Source organism: Saccostrea cucullata, unplaced genomic scaffold, assembly GCF_032062105.1.
Source record: "Saccostrea cucullata isolate Sc308-1 unplaced genomic scaffold, CSIRO_AGI_Scuc_v1 ctg126, whole genome shotgun sequence".
Lineage (NCBI taxonomy): Eukaryota > Metazoa > Mollusca > Bivalvia > Ostreida > Ostreidae > Saccostrea > Saccostrea cuccullata.
In genome coordinates this window covers 98,288-119,858 of record NW_026928905.1, presented here as the reverse complement: position 1 = coordinate 119,858, position 21,571 = coordinate 98,288, and the positions used below count along the sequence as shown (strand labels likewise).

Below are 21,571 nucleotides of genomic sequence, written 5' to 3'. Positions count from 1 at the left end.
CTTAGATCATGATTGCTTCTGAAATATATAGTTATGCTGGTAAGACAAAATTTATATTCAATAACATTTGTTTATATAAAAGTATATAAAAAGCCTAGAATTAACGAAAAACTTTACAAGCTCATGCAATCTACAAAATACCATATTAAAATTACAACATAAAAATATTAAAATCCTATGTGTAAGTTGAGTTTGTGCATAAGTTGCAGAAAAAACAAGGTGCAATTTGCAATCAAAATATCTCAGAACATTGACAATGAAACAAAACCCTATAAAACTCATGTAAAACTATTTTTTGTAAAGCCATTACTGACATACAAAATAAAAATTTAGAAAGCAATTTGTACTTTTTTTGGGTCACATTTGAGTAAGGCTGTCAATAGCATCTACATCATACCTGTCTTCTCTTTTGACTGGGATAGGTACATCTTGAGAAGGGGTGGGATGGGGAATGATGGATCCTTTAATGCCCCTAATTGTGATAGACCTACCCTGAATTGCCCTTCCATCCCCATCATCACTATGAACAGGGGTCCCACTGCTGATTCTAGTCCCACCTGACATATCAGCACTTATCTGTTGAGAATCCATGGATTCTCCACTGACCTTTTCTGGAAATCTATTTCCAATTCCAATTGCCTTAACCTTGGCCTTTCCATCCCCATCATCACTGAACAATGTATGACCTGAATTTATTCTGAGACTTTTTGAATTAACCTCACTTTCTTTGTTCTCCTTCTCTTTCTCAGTCTTACAATCAATAACAGTATCATGGATTCTTTTTCTACTCCCATCCCCATCATCAGTTGCTGTTGGATTGTCACCTTTTACTGTACAATCATCTAAATTAACATCAATAGGTCTATCTTTTTCTTCCCCTACAACACCTGCATTAACTTTTTCTACTGTACCACTTTCGTCAACATTTAATACTGGATTGTCATTGTTGATTATACAGCTCTCTGAAGTTACACCAGACATCTCTGTGGGTCTATTTGTGTCAGATTTTTGCAACCCTACCTCATTAATTTCTCCAGTCTTCATACTAACTCTCATTCTATTCATACTACCATTGCCATCATCACTAAATACAGTTTTCCCACTATTGGATCTGTTAGAATTTACAATACTACTACACCTAGATTGAAGATTTTGTTCTTCAGTAGGGGTTCCCCTTGCAGTTGTCACACTAGCATTCTCTCCAGTTTCAATCTCATTGTCAAATTTCAAATCATTCTCACTTTTATTTCTACTTACATTTCCCAAAACGTCTGCATCATCTGATCTTGCACTTTCTCTAGTAGAACTTACCTCTCTGTCATTTGTACTGGGTTTTACCACAATCGCCATTTCATTCTCTTTCATATCATTTAATTCCTTTCCGATAAAGTCTTTCACTTTCTCACTTTCCTCATTTTTGTTTACACCATATTCATTTTGCTTTCTTACCAAGTCTGCATTTTTATCTTCATTCTTTCTTTCCTCAGGCAGATGAAACGAGACCTGCTTATTTCCCAGATTAGATGTAGAGCCCTTTTTAAATTCCCCATCAAGTTTTTCCTTTGATGGATATTTAGCCACAGGTTCTGAAATTGCAGGTGATGCCTTTCTTCTACTGCATTCCTCATTGTCCTTAAACAAGTCAGAGTTATCGAAGTACAGAGACCTACTAGCACTTGATTGAGATCTTGATTGTATACTTGGAAGACTCTCAAAATCAGGATCATTAGCAATTAAACTTGTTCTCATTCTCCTTGGAAATGAAAATGCAACCATTTCCTCTGAAAAAAATTTCCTCTCAGTTCCTTTGCAGTGGACAACTTCCGTTTTGGATCTAAATATCAAAGGAGTTGGAAGAATGGGTAAAGTTCTTTTCAATTCCAAAGATTTTGGACGTTTTCTATTTCTGTATGTTATGTCAAACAAATGACTATCCAAGTAATCTAAAGAGGCAGATTCAGAGTCTTTGTCATGTGATGTGATGACAAGGCTTCTTTCACGGACAACCCTTACTGGGCCTGTGCGTTTCCTTTGATATTGCTCATCTTTAATTCTGTCATTTTTGTCATGAATAAATTCAGCTGTATTATCACTTAATTCTTTTTGTCCACTTATTTTAATCTCTTGAGTACACATTCCTGTTGTTGCTGCCTTCTTAGAGTCTTCTTTTAAAGAAAGTGATGAAAAGTTTCTTCCATCACCATCATCATTTCTCAAATCCGAGTTCCTTTTTCTCTCCAAAACATACCCAATACTCTCTTGCCCACTATCAACATACACACTACATTCATTCTTTACATCTTTCCCCTGTTCTTGTTCATTACTCCCTTGATCTCTTTCTCCATTCCTTAAACATTTACTGTAACCAAGGTCACTCTCAACATCTCTTTTTATGTCACTTTGACTACGTCTTATAACTGAAGTTGTAAACGACAGATTTGATTCCCCTGGACTTGTACTGTCTTTCCTTTCCTCCTGATTTAAAATAAATGTACCTGAATTAAAAATGCCACTGTCAATTTTCTTTGCATCTTCTGGGATTACTTTATCCCTATTCCAAATCTGCCAAGTCCCATCTTGAGGTATCCATTTCTCCACTTCTGGATTAGAAGTTCTTGTAACAATTCCTCTTGATGCAGACTGTATTAATGTTATATTCACATCTCTCTGTATTATTTGAGGAACTGTCATCTGTCTTTTCATTGTTTCATTGGAGTAGCTACTGGTTACATTCTTTATAAGCTTTGGAGGCTCGTCCATTCGTGGAGAGAATGGTGATGTAGAGAAGGAGGCATTGTCAAAAGTATCTCCTTTGATTTTTAGGACACCTTTAATACTAGTTTGTAAAACAGTAATGTTTTTGTCATGCTCAGCATGTTTCTTTGTATTTCTTGTCATCTTTCTATACTGATATCCTTTATAATATGCCTGAATTTTGGAAGCTGCTTTTTGCTTGATGTCCATGATGTCAACAACATTGATATCTTCTTCAGATTCATGTGAGACTTCAGATAGAGCTGGAGTTACTGCTGTTTCATTTTTTGTACTTACCTTTTCATTTTCCACCATGGAAACGTAATTAAACACCTCTGGAACAGACCCTCTGGGATAACTTTCTAACTGGTCTGCAGATCTGTATTTTCTGACAACGAATCCCCTGTAACATGCCTGAATTTTAGTTGCTGCCATGTCCTGTTCATATTGCTTCATTGCCAGGGGTCTAGCCCCATGCTTTTTCAAGCTGGATCCTGCAGATTGTCTATGTTCAAACCTGCCATCACTGTCATCTCTAAATACTGAGTCATTCAGACTATTAGTACTTTTTTGCTTTTCCTTGCTGTATGAATTTCTACTCAATGTTCTCATTTTATGAAGACTTCTTCCATCTCCATCATCTTCAAATTCTGTATTTTGCGAGTTGGTGACTCCATCTTCGTTTTCTTTAAAATCGTTTGTGTTGTTATCCTCACAGTTTTGTTCTTCTAGAACTTTCTTTCTACAACTGTACCTTCGGTATGATGCTTGTATTCTAATAGCTGCTCTCTCCATTTCAAGTCCCTTGTCCTTTGACCTATCTGTAATTTCAACATTGTTCAACAATCTTTTCCTAGTTTGGAATGATCTGAATGCAGATTGAATTTTTAATGCTGCATGATCTCTTTCAATTTCTATCTCTTCTAAATTCTTATTTTGATTTTTTTCCTCAACATTGTCCAGTTTTAAAGAAGAATCTAAAGTATTGTTTACATCCACCTGAAAGAGACTTTTCCCATCACCATCATCTCCAAGGTGGGCACTTGCATTACTCTGCCTGTCCCCATCATCTTTTTTCTCAGTTGGTGAAATAGGTACAGTTAAAACACTTGCACCATCTCCTGCATGTCGTTCCTGTTCTTCAATTGGAGAGTTTATCGAAACAAGTTCTTTCTCCAAAGGAGCAGAAGCAATATTTGATACAGCACCATCATGATTTTCATTTGGTTCCAGTTCATCAAACACTATGGAAATACTCTTTCCATCCCCATCATCTCTTCTTTTGATATTTTTCAAATTTACCAAATTTTCTACATTATCTACAGTGTGCATAACCATTCTGTTTTGTAAAAAACTCTTTACACTAACTTGTAAGAATGTAATGGCTTCAAAATATTTTGCATCAATGATGTCCCTTTCCTTGCCTGATTTTTTTCTTTGTATTAGAGGATGCTGCCTTAAAGCACTCTGTTTTCCACCCTCTCCAACTTTATCAATATTGTGTGAATCATCCTTTGTCAAGCTTGTTGGAACAGACATCTTATTGAAGCTCTCTCGCACCTTCATTCCCCTATACCCTGCCTGTATTTTCATCACTGCTGTCTCCTTCTCTTCGATGGACTTGAATATATTGAAAACTTCTTCTTGTGCAAAGGATCTTACCTGAAGGATTTCTTTTCTGATCAATCGGTTTTTCAGTGCTAATCTTGTAAGACACATCCTAAAATTTGACTGGATAAAAGTCAAGTCCTTAACAATTTTATTCATTCTATAGCTTTGTTCATCCTGTGAATCTTCCTTTGTCAAGCTTTGGGAAATTGAAATTTTTACTAAGCTTTCTCGCACCTTCATTCCCCTATACCCTGCCTGTATTTTCATCACTGCTGTCTCCTTCTCTTCCATGGACTTGAATATATTGAAAACTTCTTCCTGTGCAAAGGATCTTACCTGAAGGATTTCTTTTCTAAGCAATCTGTTTTTCAGTGCCAATCTTGTAAGAAACATCCTAAAGTTTGATTGGATTACAGTCGAATCCTTCACAATTCTTTTTTCTTTATGCTTACCTGTGTTTCGCATTGTAACATATTCTTTGCATCTTCTCTGTATTATTGCAAGAGAACTTATTTTCTGACTACTCCATTCAGACATATCTTTCAAAAGAATCTCTTGTTCTTTGGTCTTTTCTTTCTGCAAACTAAGAGTAACTAAACTTCTGCTTGCACTTTGCATTAAACTGACAGCTTTCTTTCTCCTCTCTTCAATCATTTTAATTTCTCTCTCTTTCAGCATTCTTTCATTCTCACTCTGAGCCTTTCTTACAAGGGAAGCCCTAAAAGAAGATTGGAGAAAAGTAACAAAGCCACTGAATATCTTTTTAGCTTTAAATTTTGCCACATCAACACTATCTCCATCAAAATCTACTTCTCTTTGAGAAAAACCAGACCAACTCCTTGACCCCAGAGACAGACAAGATGCTGATGACAACCTAGAATTTTGCTTCAAAAAGGCTTTTACACAGACCTGAATATCAGTAACAGCTTTACGCCTTCTCTCAATTAATTTCAATTCATTTTCTTCATCTTCTATTTCAGTGTCATTTCTATTAATGAGATAATTTGATGATTTAGGTTTAACAGACTTAACAACAACTGCAGTTGGTGCTCCTGGGTAACATACCTGTTGATTTAATTGTTTTCTAGTTTGATGACCTCGAAAGCCAGCTTGGATTTTGGTTGCAGCCTTTTCCTCCTCCTCATTAAACTGATTTGTCTTGGTGGCAGGTGCTTGGTTCTTTTTCAGTTCTTCCCTTGTCTTGTGGCCTCTGTAGTTGGCTTGGATCTTGGTTGCAGCTTGATTTAATTCCTCCTCTTCTGCCTTCTTCTCTGCTAATTTCTTTCTTGTTTTGTGTCCTCTGAATCCAGCCTGTATTTTTGTGGCTGCTTTGTCTTCTTCACTCTGTTTCTGTCCACCTTTAGAGGTGGTCTTACCTGTATTAACTGAAGAGTTTTTAGCATCCTTTACCTGTTGATTTCCTTGTTGTTTCTTAAGGTCTTGGCGAGTTTTGTGTCCCCGGAATCCTGCTTGAATTTTCGTTGCTGCTTCATCTTCTTTCATTTCCTTTTTCTTGGTATCTGCTTTCGGTTTCTGATCTGGCTTCTTATCATCCTTTTTGGTATCTGCTGGTTTGTTCAGAGCATCTTTTTTGTTGGCATCCTCTTTCTGTTTGGCAAGTTCTTGCCTTGTTTTATGGCCTCGGTAATTTGCTTGTATTTTTGCTGCAGCCTGAACAAATAGTACACAAGTATTAATTTAGCTTCCTTTCAAAAAAATAGACTTAAATTACCTTTTCCACAGGTTTTTTTTTAAATAAAATAGAAAAGAATATTTTACTGCATTTATCTGTCATCTTTTCAGTTAATAATATTCATCTATAATTCTATACTATAATTTTAAAATAATAAAACAAAAACTAAAAGAAATATTACTTCTCGTTCACCCCTATTGTCTGTGGCATTCATCTTTACATTAATTCTAGGAATATCACAATTTGTGATGTACCTGATCTTTCTCTTTCTGAGTTGGAGACATTTGACCATTTCGTCCCACTGGCGTTGAGGACCTGTTTTGCTGCCCTATGTCTGGCAGAGGAGACACATTGTTGAACTCTCCTCTCGTTCCTGAATGTTTTTTAGGGGTAGGATCCTTTGAACCATGTGAATGGTCAGCTGTTTTCTGATTTGTATTAGATTTATTGTTGTTGTTGTTGTTGTTTGTTTTGCTGTTGGTTTTTTGGGTTGTTTCCTAATGTAAAATTGGATGGAATTTATTGCATACTGCTATCAAGTTTTAAAAGTATGTATGATTCAATCTCATGCCAAGGGTTTTGTATTTGATGGAAAATGGGGCTGGAGTAAAATTGCTCCTTTTTTGCTTTGCTTTTTTTTCTGTTTCTACATCACTTCAACACCAAGCATATTAGTAGCTATCTACTTCAAACAAATCTGCAGCAAACATGAATTAAGAATGTGTTAAGTCAAGATAATTTCTGCTATTGACAGGAAGAAGAAATTTTCACTACTGATAAATTCAAATTTTCATCATAAAACTGATTTTTTTTTAAAAAATCTCCTTACTAGATCTTAAATAATAACTTTAAACAATTCATCTGAATATATTTTTCTATGTGTAGGATTGAAAATGTACTAATTCAGGCAGGTACTTAATTTATTTAATCCTTTTACAACAATAATTCTGATAAGTTATCAAGTTCATGTTCTTAATCCTTTCTTAACCCAGAAATGAGAAAAAATGGAATTACCTTTTAAATTTAAAATGCATGCCCGATATAATACAAATAAAGCGTATCAAAACTTGGTTACAACCAACACCAAAATAAAATGTAGAAAAGTTAGAACTACAGCATTATTTCTAGCTATAACTTCAAACACTTTATGGTAAATATTTTCTAAGCATCAATTATCTTTTCCTTTTCACACACCCTCAATAATCATTTTCTACAGGAAATTCTTCACAAGAAAATCACTGTAATGCTGAATTCAATTTGACAATCTTTTCAAAAAAACTGTAAAGGCCAAAAGTTTAAAGCTTTAACAGATAAATATTTCCATTGTTCATGCTTAAGACTGCACAAAGCAAATTGAATTCAGAACTTAAAGAAAAGGTGACATATTGATTCACTTTTTCATGCAATGAGTCCTCACCATTTAGTAGTTAAACTGTTTGAAAACACTTACAGGAAAATCATGCAAAATTGTCTCCCCTTCCAAAAAATCTGGGATTGATATTTTATGGATATTGCAATGTTGTATGCATGCAAGAAAAGAGAATTAAGCAAGTACTGAATGCAAACAGAAGAAATAAAAGCTAACTGACCCAGAAATAAAAAAGAAGAAAAAGGAATTTCCTTTCACCTCTAGGACATGCATAATGTTCTGGGAAACCATGCAAGGGTGAGATACTAAGTACTATCATGCATTTCATGCTAACCAACATTTAGGTTTCTGGCCGTGGGTAGTAGTGGATGTAGTAATGAAACACTAACTACATCAAGGTCTGAGATATTTTTATTGATTCAATAATAATTCATGCATTGTTACTGTTCTACGACATGCATACATTTGTTTATACTGCATATCACTGAAGTAACCCATTGTTTACAACTCCTACCACCCTCCATAAACTAGCTTCAAAGGTTTAAAACTTAAATTTATTAGCTGCATATGCAGTAGGAATTACCCTTACCCTCTATCTAATAAATATTCATAATTTAAAGGCCAAGACAAATTTGTAAAGAATAAAAGCAGAAAGTAGAAAAGGAAATTACAAAGAAAGATGTGCAAATTGCTTTTACATTTAAAAAAAAAATTACAATATGGGATTTACGGCAAGTTACAGACATTGGGTTACTTTTACAAGACATGTAAATACACAAATATTCGAAACAGGAAAATATACTGAATTACACATAAAAGAAAATATTATTTTTATTATTAACCTAATAAAGCAACCATGCACTGCCTAACCAAATTTGCATAATTTTCCTGCTGTTTCTAGTAAGAGTGTGGTTTTAAAATTACGAGGTAGTACAGATTAGTAAATAGGCAGAGAGTGGGGTGCCTGGTGTTGAAGATTTCAACTTATAAATATATTCCAGGAAAAATTTATCTAAAATCTCTTGACATGGGAATGAAATGGGAGATGTTGTGACCAGTGAAAGTAGGGTGAACCTACAATTTCTTGTACCTTTACTTTGGTGGAGCAATTGTTATATTCAATTCCAACTTATAAGACTGTAAATTATAAAAAAAGCAAAAATATTATATAATTGCCAATAACTGACTTAAAAAATGCCATTTGTTTACCAATTACACAGTATATAAAAAGCAAACCTACATCTACATGGAAGAATGAAGAAATCTGGGAGGGCATTGACAAAGAAATGTTTAATAGGGTTAATGTTGGGTCACAAATCTCCATATAAAAATATAGTGCATGTGGACAAAATAAAAGTCAAAAAACATAAAAAGCAATGATGATGTGATTTTATAATGAAAGGCACTGTGAATAACTTAACGTTGTTAGATCCTTTGTATTAATTTATCAAAAAAGATTTGCAAGCTGTATAATCTTTCCTCACTTGTGACTTATTCTTTACCTTTTTGTCTGGTTTTGTACTAGATTTTGCATTTTTATCTTTCATAGAATTCTGGGGTGCCTTATTCATGATATAAGAAAAGAAGTATTTTATTAGAAATTTCATCTTTTAGTTAATTGATACATGTTCTGATTAAAATTGAACATGAAATGAAAACAGCATGATACATGTAGATGACTGCAGCAACAACAACAAACAGCAATGAAATCAATAATTTATGAAAAATGAGACCCTTAACAACACAAAATGAAAATGAACAGCTCAGTTTGTCTCATGTTTGCTCATTAGTCTACTTCTGGCATTCTTTAAATTCAATAGATAACTGTTAAAGGTTTTATGTCAAAAGAGTCATGCTGTTTGCTTTAATAGTGGACAGAGTAATAAAGATGGCAAAACTAAAAAGTATGTCAAGGTATGACTTTATTAATATTGCAACATAAATCAAATAACAAGAGGTTCATAAACCCTTTTTTCTTCTTAATGACTTGCACTGAAGTCTCCAAAACAGGCAATTACTGCCATTGAATTGTTCAACAAAAGCTAATTTGATTCTTCAAAGTATGAACCTAGATAGTGGATAACATATTAGTGTGCATGATTGATGGCCAAAAACCCCAATGCTTAGACAGAACAAAATGTGTACATGATTTGCATGAAACCTCAATGAAGGCATGATTTGCATGAAACCAATGAAAGCATGATATGCATGAAATCTCAATGAATGCATGATTTCCCTCACAACCTATTGAATGCACAATTTGCATTACAACCCAATAAATGATTTGCATGAAATCTAAATGAATGCATGATTCACAAGATACACGATATGCATGACAAGGTCACTGAAAAGATGATATGCATAACAAGGTCACCAAAAGCATGATATGCATGACAAGGTTACCAAAAGCATGATTTGAATGACAGAGTCACTGAAAGCATGATTTGAAATGACAAGGTCACTGAAAGCATGATTTGCATGATAAAACATTTGTGTAACAGTCTAATGACAGCATGATTTTAATAACAACCCTACGAATTTACAAAATGTCCAAGAGATGATAGAATGGCGATGAATTATAAACCACACACACTACACACGCTTACTTACCTTTGGTGTTCGCTGACTTTTGATCTTTTCATCCTGTAAAATGAAGCAATTGCAGCATTATCAAACAGTGGTCTAAATATTCAAGTATATTCGAAAACATTTCTTTTAAGAATAGACCAATCTTTAAGCTTTCATCAAGTTGTTATAAAAGTCAAGGCAAATCTACAGCATGCGTAAATTCACTGACTACAGAAAAGTCCTTCTTTCAGCATGGATGTATTTTTGACAAATGTGCATGCTTCCACATTGTTGTAATTAATCCAAAACAAACCAAATTTACTTATACTCACATACTCACATGAAAAATTTCCTTTTGTTGGTTAACTTAATCATATGATATTATTGGTGAACACTGTCTATTCTTATTTAAAGTTAACCCACAGTAGGTAATGTTAATCCATCACAATTGTATTTATAGTTTATAAACTGGGAGAAAAATGATTCCATAGAAAGAAGGACTTTCACTGCATATTGGAAATTAAAGTACACATAATATATGCTGCTAAGAATATACAGTCATAAGCACAAATATGTTTACATAAGCAAATGTAGTGCGCAAACACCAAAAACAAAGAGGCTATGTTATAAAAGAGACAAGCAGTTAGAATGAAATGAAAATGAAGAATGATAATTTAAAACACAGACAAGATCAGTTCTTTCCTGCACAATATGACTAGCTTTCCTATACACTCAATTATCTATGGATCACATTATCATGACATCAAGAACTAGTTCTTTTGTCATCGCCTGTCTAACCTCTTCATCATCATCATCATCGACATAATCAACGTATTCATCTTCTTGGTCACCTTCATCTGACTGCCTGCGACTTAATGTTATTTCGCTGGGAACCTTGGCTGTGTTTTCTTCTTCAAACAGGAATTCATCCTATGCATGGTGAGAATGAATGAAGCATGAAGCACACAGAGGTTAAAGACACTACAAAGTGTGAGAACAGATCTACAACTACATGTAGTTGTGCATGGATAGACATAACAAGTACATATATACACCCAACAGACCTCAGCTACAGTCAAGACCCATAGTCACCATTAGAAAAAGAATAGATGGGGAGGTTTTGACATTAAAATACGATATAAGATCCCCTCTTATCTTATCAGAATTGATGTTGTGCTTGAAGCATTTTGTCATTTTTATTTCTATATCTAACATGGGATATTACCAAAAAAGACTTTTGAACTGGCAGGGTTCCAAGCTTTCATTCAATATTAATTCTTACATTACTCCCCCACTACCCAAATGATTTCATAACTGCTCTTCCACAATTTTTTTTAGCAATAATCAAAAAGACTATTGCAGATATGAGTCAAAAGGATCTATCAGATTCATATTTCATAAATGCTCTAAATATTATGTTCTACACCAAAAGCAGGACAGTTAATTGCATTGAACCTAAACTATAATATTGTTTTTAAAAATTTAACTTCATGCATTTTAGTCTTGAAGCATTGGTTAATTTGCAGATCTATACTGAAGAAATAGAACTGGGGGGTGAACCCCTGGGTCTGGGATACCTTCACCTCCTCCGCGGGGACCTGATCTATGGGGAGGTCTGTCCGTGTATCTTTTGTCTCCCCTACCTCCTTAGCTCCCTTTGTGTGTTTGTTTGTGTCCTTAGCCTTAAAGACACCACCATCATCTGCAAAAAGAATGGTTGAATTCTTTATTGCCAGTATATTCATTTCTAAAATATATACTATAACAGAATTGTTGTTTTTCAATTGCAAGCAGTAACTTGGGCTTATCATGAAAACAAGATCTTACAACATGAGATGGAAAAAATAGTTTGGGAAAAATGCAAATAATTTGTTCTTCTTCCAAAACGCTGGACAACATTCTGAACATAAGTTGACCTCTGACCTTTATCATAGTCTGTCTGCTTGGGTTTCTTCTCTGGGGTACGTTTATGTTTCTGTGGCTTTGTGTGAATTGCACCGTTAGCTTGATTGGGTTTCCTCCTGTTGTCAAACAAGTTTTAAAGTTAATATCTACTAATTTGATATAATTAATTGAGATACAACAATTGAATGTTGACTGTTTGTTTGCTACAACATTTGACTCTGAGCTGTTTGGTGTCTATAGCTTGACCACGAATGTGGCAGGTTTTGGTTTGTTTTTTTTTTTACCTATATTCTGGGTTTGATGCTACTGAGTTGTCAGGGGAACCTTTGTAGTTTTTGGAACCAATGGGAGGAAGGGTTCTGTAATAAAATACAACAAACTTCACTTGACATGACCACTCAGGGATTCCCTCTCAATCACACATCAATGTCAAACATTTTAAAGACACGAGTATACATGTGTTAAGTAGGGTTATAAACAAAGACTTTTTATGAAGATTATCTTTGCACAGTCATTCATTTCCACAAAATATCAACACAAAGCCATAAGGAATACACAGTGTTACACAATTAAAGCTATCTTCTGGAAGAATAAACATTTTGTAAAGTTCAAAGAAGCAATAACAAAATAACTTCTGACCAATTTGTTCAAAGCTTTAAATTTCGACAGTAGTTCAATGCCAAAAGATATAATTCTCTCGCTAAGGTATTCAGAAAATTACGAAGGAGCTACTATAACAAATTGATAATTTTGTCTCTCTCTTTTGGAATAGTAAATAAAAATCCTTCTTATTCTGTTGATAATGAAATAATCACAAAACATTTAATACAGATACAGAAATTACAAATTTAGAGATGTGTTCAAAATAAGTAAAGGCAATTTTGATGAGATCTACAGCATTTAAAGTCCATTAAAATTACATTCTCTGGGTAAGAGACAATACAGTAGCTAAGGTAGCTTGTCCTTGGATACAGATAGATAAGTAATGTCAGAACAACATTTTGAGGTGTTTTACCTATACTTTCTCCTAATCAGGGATCACTTACTGCTATCTTAAAAAAAATTACTCTCTCATTACTTATCATCCCTAGAATATAATTTTAACAAGGTCATACATGTTAATCTGTTGATTTTTCCACACAGATTTTGAAATGTTTTTTTTAAAAGGTTGCTTCATTTTTTCAACTCCTTTGAAATAGGTTGTATTTAACCATTTAGTTTGTATTTAAACATTTGAAGTATTTTAGCAAGGCTGCAATTTGCGTTTTTTTAATGTAACTATATATTAAGCTTATATACATGTTATTGGTCACATAAGACAGAACATGTTGTTATGTTCAAAGTTATGTCTGTTAGGAAATGAATGATGAGGAATGCAGCATTGTTACTATATTTGGTAGTGAAGCAGAGAATGGGTAAAATGATAATGTTAGATAATGATAATGAATTGTTAGATATGATATACCTTAATGTATGAAATTCACTGAAAATGAACAAAACAGTAAAACAATGAAAAATGTATGCTTAAATTTATTTATGTTTTGTTTTTGTTTTTGTTTTTTTTTTTTGCATTCAAAGTACACATAAGTACTGGGTTTAAAATGTCAGGGAAAAAAATGAAAGTTTAATAATTATTGCATTCAATAAATATATAATGCCCCTCACCCTCCATATATACTAGACTATAAATATGTTCCATATATATTTTACATGATATATAATAGTTTATTTATGGTAAGGCTATACATATCCCGTAGACCTTATAAAACTTAATACAGTGCTATGCATAATAAAGCAAGCTGATATAAATCTTGCCCAGCATGATGGGAATTTTGTCCTGTTTGATTAACTTAACTTACTTATTCAAAATCCTAGGATTAAACCAATGATCCATGTAATTGAGGTGCATGCAATATATTTAATTCCTTTTTATTTATCGTATTAACATCCTAATTGCCCTGACTGAATAAAAAGGACTTGGTCTAACATTTACCCACATACGTTTTCATTAAAAAATTTTAATTAAATTAAGAGATGTTGAAAATAAATGAAGAAAGGATCTGACGACATGTGTTTTTTAAATTTTTTTTTTTTAATCAAATTTTAAAACTTTCTTAACATTAAAGAGCATCCCACCCCAACCCCCTAAAAACAAAACAAAACAAAATACAACACCATTTTAAGACTTGAACAAAAACTGTGTGATGTTAAAAAGATATCACAAAGTTACAATGAAAATGAAATGGAGAAAATGAACTGAGAATTAAACATGAATTATTTTAAAATGAGATGAAAAATTAGACAAAAACCAAGCATGCTGTTTTTGCTGATAATACAAAAATAGGTAATATATTACAGTATATTTATATGGCCACCCATTTATTACATGGTGACCATAAAAACATTAGAAAAGGGGGAAAGTGGGAAAGGCGTGCATGTATAAAAACAAAACTTCACTGCAGGATGTTTACCTAGGTCGCTTGTTTTCCCGAGAACCATTCACATTTGAGCTAGAACAAAAGTTTGATCAAAGACAATATTATATTGTTCTCCTAGTCAGCTTAAAACTTTAATTTCATTTCTTCAATTGAAATAGCTTTCTGTTATCAATTGCAGAAAAAAATCACTTCAAATCAAGTGCAAGTCTAGCAGTACATGTACAAATGCAATAGGAAGGACTTAAGACAGCTAGAGCAATATGATTCTGAATACATAGATGGTAAAAGAAAATAAAATGGGTTTTTAAATGAATATATTCAGTACCTACAGTTATCAGTAGATAAAAATGGGGTATTATAATTAAATTTTCTAATGACGGCAGACTATACATTTTTAACTGAACAAAATGATACAAACATGCAAATAACTGTACATGAAATCGACAAGAGACTCTACAAGATTATGATATATTTTTTCTCTCCTATATTATCTATAACTATTAAGTACCATGCATTTTTGACAACATATACAAAATCACTGATTAGAACTGCAAATGAAGAATTAGATGAAGTCAAAACCAAAGTACACTGGTACTGAGCTGACAATCTAAGTGTTTCTATAAACCTCTTGGTGTAACTTTTCACTAACTCTTGTAGTGTTTTATCACTAACTCATGTGGTGTTTTATCACTAACAATTGTGGTGTTTTTCATGTTTCACTATAACTGCAGTCAAGTGTCAGTGCAGTAATTACAAACCTTTTATGTCTGTTTGTATAAATTTTATAATGTTATAAAAGATATGATGCAAACCATCAACCACAATGCACTATATAAAGCATATTTGTATATTTATGCTTTATGGTATTGTATATTGAAGTTACATATAGTAATCTGTTATATTTATTAATTAAATCCGTTACATTTTGAAATCAAAAATATTCTCAAGATCTGTTCATTGGGCATCAATCTCCTTCTAAAACAAGATTTAGATGATATGTAATCTATGCAAAAAGGAAATATATTTTATTTAATTCATAAAATTTCTTTATTACACCAAATTACAAGGATCAAAGTGTCTTAATTGTCAAAGAATTTAGTGAAAAAGGACAGTTTTTCTTTTTTTCCCCCTTTGTTTTGATGGGAGGGGGTTGGTTATGGGGGAGCTAAACAACAAATAAAAGCATTTTCTCATTTTAACTTATGATTTGTGTTTAAAAATTTTCTATTAATTTCAAATAATGATAAAAATATCCATATATAGAAAAGAAAAATAAACACACTCAATGGAGCCAGTGACATAATAATGTGACCTTTAACAATTAAGGATGTACAACACACCTACCCCAAAAAATTCCTGCAATTTTCGTTATTTTTGTATATTTAGTACATGACTATATCTACTGCATATATGCACAATTTTGACAAAATCGTTCGAGTGGTTTTTGGACAGGAACTAAAAGTTACCCCCCTTTATTGTTTACAAGGAGAGAAAATGTTTAATCAATGAACTACTTAAACCTTGATTTTCAAAAAAGCCAGGTTCGATATAAATGTCAAATTTCACTGGCTTATTCCCTTAACCATTTAACACAAAAACATTGTCATCTTTTTGATATACATATCATCAAAATAATTTTTAGAGACCTTAAACTGAAAAACTATGAATTATTTAAGCCTTGAAAATTGCGTATTTTTCAAATTCAAAATTTTTTTGTGAAAAAACCTGTCGTTTAATTTTACTAAAAAACTTTCTTTTAGGTAGCTGGTAGTAAAAATAATCTTCATAATTTTTTGTATAATTTTTGTACGATATATTTTGATTTAATAGCTAAAACTACCCCCTCCCCCTTTCTCAATAAATCACGTTCCCTCGCGTCTTTCAGACGGGGGTCGATCACTTTGTTATATGAATCTACAAATACACATTAAAAAAAATTAAATTGGAATATTGCTTTTGCTTCAAAAATATATTAACTCACAAATTTAAAAGTTCTCATATGTAAAGCGTATTTAAATGTAGATTTTTAGGCAATTTTTGAATACCCCTGCTACCCCCACCCCTTCCTTTTTTGCGTCGCAGACCATTAGCGTTTGACGAAACGTCGTTTACAGTGCAAATATACTGGTATTTTCTAGGATCCCGGAGGTATGCATTAGTTTTTAAATTCATGAATGCAGAATAAATATTGACTACTCTTTTTATATGTATCAGGAAAAAATTACTGAAAGATTTTAGTGTTTAGTCCATATACGTATGCGTTATGCATTCCATATCACATGAAACCTTACAATTCATTTTGTTGAACTTGAATATGTTGATTTTTAATTTTATTTCTTTAATTTTATTCATTATAAAAATGGTGTATGTTCAACTCTCCTGTGATATAAATGGAATAATTGTAGTTTCTTTCATGTCATAATTTCAAACGGGACAGTATGTGGCCGTGGGGATACATCGACATTTGCGTTAGATGTACATACACCCCTCATGATATTGTACGCATTTCTTTCAATGTCGTCGCTTCTAACGTTAAAATGAAAATTCCGTATTCGTCCACATTAACTTCAAAATATCAAACATTCAACTCTTCATTTATTTCAATTTATATCAAATCCCACATTGATATTTTTTTAAAAATCTTATAGGCTACGTTTTGTTTTGATTCGAGGAAATGCGAACCGACATTGTTGACAGAAAGTCAAAGTTACGATTTGCTGCAATAAGATATTCATAGATGCAGATAATTTCAGTACAAGTGAACAATTCTTTTCAATTCTATACTTACATTGTGTATATGAGGTTTATAGTATTCAATTCTCGGATTTATCAGGTCTTGCTGTAAATGTATCTGATTCTGTGGAAAACCGTGAATAAAGGGAGGAAAATAAACATCTCCTACATTTTCAGAGTTGTTCCTCTTTGATCAGTAAGGGTCTGAGAACAACATCGATTTTACATTGTAAAAAGTTTATTGTTTATTTATTGTTGTTTTTATTGAATTAAAGAAGAAAAACAATATTTATATCGTGTGTGCACAAATTGTAATGAAGACCATTAATCGGAATGTTATATAGCCAATTGTACATAATGAAAATTTCGGCAATGTAAAATAAAATTTTCAGAATAAAAAAAAACGCTGCGCTTTGATCAAAAATACAATTTATTGTACATATGAAATGAAATGAAATAAACATTAAGGGATGGTATTTTACGTCTTGCTTTTTACGGAGTTTAATCGGGTTAATTAAAAAAATACTTATTGATTGAGTATGGTACGCACAATCACAGCCAAGCCCCGTATCCCAATTTTCTTTCAAGATTGATATACATCGGGATCGTTTTACTCGTCGTTTTGACGCTTTATTTTTTACGTTAATTTGACGTCACGTCAAACGTTCAATTGAAATCGCAAGAGTTATCTCCCCCAGTGTGTTGTACGTCTTTAAGTACTAGATTTATTAACTTCTGCAATGTTCTATGATAGAAAGAATTATTTCTAAGCAGTTACTACATGAAATACTGTGATATATTTTCATGCAAAGAGTCTAATAAATCTAAACAAAATGTCTAATGCAAGGGTTTTATCTAGAATATAAATGGATTTTAATAGCTTAAAATTGATCTATATACAAATACACTCTGATAAAAAAAAAACTCATTGAGCTTTGCAGATGAAATCTATGCTAGCCTGTAAAAACTAACAAATACAGCTAGAAAAAAATCTGATATAATGGATGGTCAAGTAGCATATATGATGATTATGCTATCTCACCTTTCCCAGATAAATTTAGGTCTCCTGCAACGTTATAAAAAAATTCTCCTAAGTATGGCTATTTTAGTTTCATTTTGTTTTAAAATACGATTTTTACCTTATGTTAGAATAAATATTCTCAACTGTTAAATTTTCAAAAGTTTGATTTATGACTCTTAAATTTGATCCATAAAAACATTTAGGTTTAATTTTGATATTTTCATGAGGACAAGAGGATCAAAAGATCAGTGTGCAAATTTTGATGTCACAGTGTCAGGAAGTAACAAACCAATGTAACTGTTGCTAAATTCTAAACCTTACAATATCTTAGAGCATTCTACATTTTTCATCTGCATCAATATAAAATGACTACACTAGTAGTTTTACCATTATGATACTAGAGAAAACAACCTGATATTTTGTTAATAAATAAGCTTTTTCTTTCCTAAACAATTTATGCCTTTATTTGTTTTTGTGGTTTTTTCTTGTTTTTTTTCTCTGGTGTATCAAAGCAATAGGTGAGTTGAAGTAAGCAGGAAGGTGTGTTGTTTTAGAGCTTACACTGATCTTTTTGTCCAGTAAGATCTAACAAGCCAGGTACATAAGGAAAATTACTGAATTAATAACTGTACCAAGCCAGATTTTTTTTTCATTTAATAAAAGATATATTTCCACTGATAAGATGCTATAATAAAAGATAAAAGATATATTTCCACTGATAAGATGCTATGCAGAATGTTTTGGAATTATGTTTTTTTTGTATTTTGATTAAAAAGCTTTAATCAATTAATATTTCATATAATAAGCCATCTACTATCATAATACCTTAAACTCAACTGTGAATAACCAAACAATAAATTGGCATACCAATATAAAAGTCCACTATAGATAAAGGCAGGACAGGCAAGAGAAAGAAATTAATATGGACTACTCAATACAATATTTTGTGTGCATATTTTGAGTGCAATGGTTGGATAGGAAATATAAGCTCTATACGTACTGTAGGGGGCGTGGTGAGGGGATGACTACAAAGTTTTTCCTTCCGTCCCTGGTGTATGTCTTGTGCTTATATCGACTGGCTTTGTTACAAGCGACGTATATGTGATCCTCAATGATATCATCAGCATTTGTACAGACTACCTCAGAATCTGTGTCCACTAAACTGTAATCAACAGAACCATTAGTTGAAGTACAAGGTTACAAACCAACTGTTCCAAATACAGTCAAACCTCAAAATGTCTAACTCAATGGAATCAAGATAAAAACTTTAAAATAGCAAAAGATTTAAGATATCAGAGATAAAATTCCTGAAGAATATGATGTTGGCACATCAAAATTCAGGAAGAAAATGATGTTGGCACATCAAAATACTTCAACATATTCACAATATTGGAGATATTAGTGTTACAGATGCCAAAGTTCAATTGTACATTATACATCTGTAAAACATATCTGTCCACAAAATAAGTGAGCTAAGAATGTCTTTTTCCACTGTAATGTGTCTATATATATCCACTTACTATTCGACTCGGTGGTGAACACCCCTCTCCTCCAGGTCTTTAGCCACCGTTTCTATGATACTGGGGAGATCATTGGCTTTCTTGGCAGGGATTAATATAACATGAGGATGATCAATTTCATCATTGTTAATAGCAACCCTGTCAAAAAAATGTCCAAACAAAATTACAGCTTTATCACTTCTGATTATTTCAATATGTTCTTCAATAAACAATCAAGTTCCTCAATAAATTTTATCGAAGAAATTGCAAATTGCAGACTTTATATTATTGAAAGGTATAATTATACTTACGTGATACGCTTGGCTTTGCTAGCGAAAGATTGACTTTGTCTAAATCTGGCATCTTGTCGTATTTTGCTGTGAAAAACTGGTTCAATCCTATTCTGTAAATGTAAAAAAAAAATGCATTGCAGTGTTTCCTTTACATCAAATAAGAATGAGTACAGTGTAAACTAATAAATTTTTTTTTTGTTATAATGAAGAGTAAACCAAGACTATGTCCATGTATATCAATATTAAACAATTCAATAAGATCTGTATTATTAAAAAAATGTTCATTATGTCCAATAGAACATTTACCAGAACATGATAGCATTTAGTTGTTAAAGGTCTTGTAAGAACTGTTTTGCAAAATCCGTTTGCTCTTTGACAAACTATGAACTCTGTCATATTTTCTTTTAGTTGCCTAAAGTGTATCACAAAAAATCATATTGTTCGTTCTGCTGGAATATCTACACAGAGACGGGATGCTGCACTTTGTTCCACAAAGTTATACCATACTCAGTGTATTATATATGAAAATATCGAGGTTTATTTTATTGGTTTGTTTGACATTGTTCCAGTGAACTTGATCTTCGCTTACCCTTTGGGAATTCTTGTGTATTATTCTATATAGACAAATGCAAACTGTGTGGTTTTTGTATTACATATTTAGTTCTTGCATTAATATACAATAGAATCACTGGTGTAATAATATTTTTGTCTAATTTTAGAAAAATGTTTGTTTTATTGATGACTTAATTGTTGAAGAGGTTTAAAGCAGTGAATCAGCTTGTCTATTGACAAAAATTCAGTCATAGAAGAAGACAGTTAAGAGGAAACATTCTGCATTCATTCATAAATTCCATTAACCAAAACCATAAATGTATCCTGCTCGTAATACCCAAAAGAAATGATCAATATAGTTTTCTTTCCATTTTCCTTTTAAAGCCAAAGTACTGTAAACCAAGTATTGTACGCGTGCGTATTAATATACGCTATGTACGCGAGTAACAGCATTTCTCGCGGATATTTATCGTCCGAAGCGTTGTTCATTATATATATCATGATTTATTTAGAGTTATTTGCCCTTTTTTCAATACCGATCCCGACGGTTCAACAAGTAATCACGGAAGATCTTTACTGTTAGTGTACAAGAAGCAGTTGAAATTTAATTACAAACATTCAGAAAAAATAAAAACGAATGGCAAATCTAAAACTATTTGTCTAAAAATGATTAAAATGTCAATAATAATTTCAGCTTGTGTTTTTATTGTTCATTTATTGTTAAGACGAGTCAGAGATAGCCTGGTTAATTACGGTTAATTATTGCCCAGTCCTGCTCTATCCCAACCATTTATAAAAATTGCCCCTTGGCTATGTAGATCTTAGAAAGCGTCGATTAACCAATTAGTATGAGGCACTTTTACAATTGAGAGTTTTAAATCAATTTTAATCTCCTAGATTTTTTCCCCCGATTTTCATTTGAGCTTTGTGAAATGCGTATGAAGTATACTCATGGTAAACATTTTACCCACTTTAGGGGCGGATATAAGAATTTAAATGGATGCAATGCACAGAATGTCTTGAATAATGCGTAAGCAGACCTCACGCTACCATTTTACCTAGTTTATGGCCGGATATACAGGTGACTCTCGATCTCTCGAAGTTCAAGGGACCGCAAGAAAAGTTCGAGAGATCG

The 21,571-nt window shown here is 32.6% G+C and overlaps 1 protein-coding gene across 1 annotated transcript in view; it reads right to left on the bottom strand.

Annotated features, from left to right (window-relative positions):
• Positions 1-48: 48 nt before the first annotated feature.
• The window catches only part of LOC134279134 (uncharacterized), a 33,663-nt gene continuing 12,140 nt past the window's right edge, over positions 49-21,571 (bottom strand). The window contains exons 3-12 of the mRNA XM_062761490.1: positions 19,903-19,994; positions 19,613-19,750; positions 19,093-19,254; positions 12,185-12,259; positions 11,919-12,016; positions 11,573-11,697; positions 10,038-10,070; positions 8,930-8,989; positions 6,313-6,555; positions 49-6,036 (exon numbers count right to left, since the gene is read on the bottom strand). Of these exons, the coding sequence (XP_062617474.1) occupies positions 358-6,036; positions 6,313-6,555; positions 8,930-8,989; positions 10,038-10,070; positions 11,573-11,697; positions 11,919-12,016; positions 12,185-12,259; positions 19,093-19,254; positions 19,613-19,750; positions 19,903-19,994 (6,705 nt within the window). The 3' untranslated portion in view covers positions 49-357. The remainder of the gene's footprint in view (positions 6,037-6,312; positions 6,556-8,929; positions 8,990-10,037; positions 10,071-11,572; positions 11,698-11,918; positions 12,017-12,184; positions 12,260-19,092; positions 19,255-19,612; positions 19,751-19,902; positions 19,995-21,571) is intronic.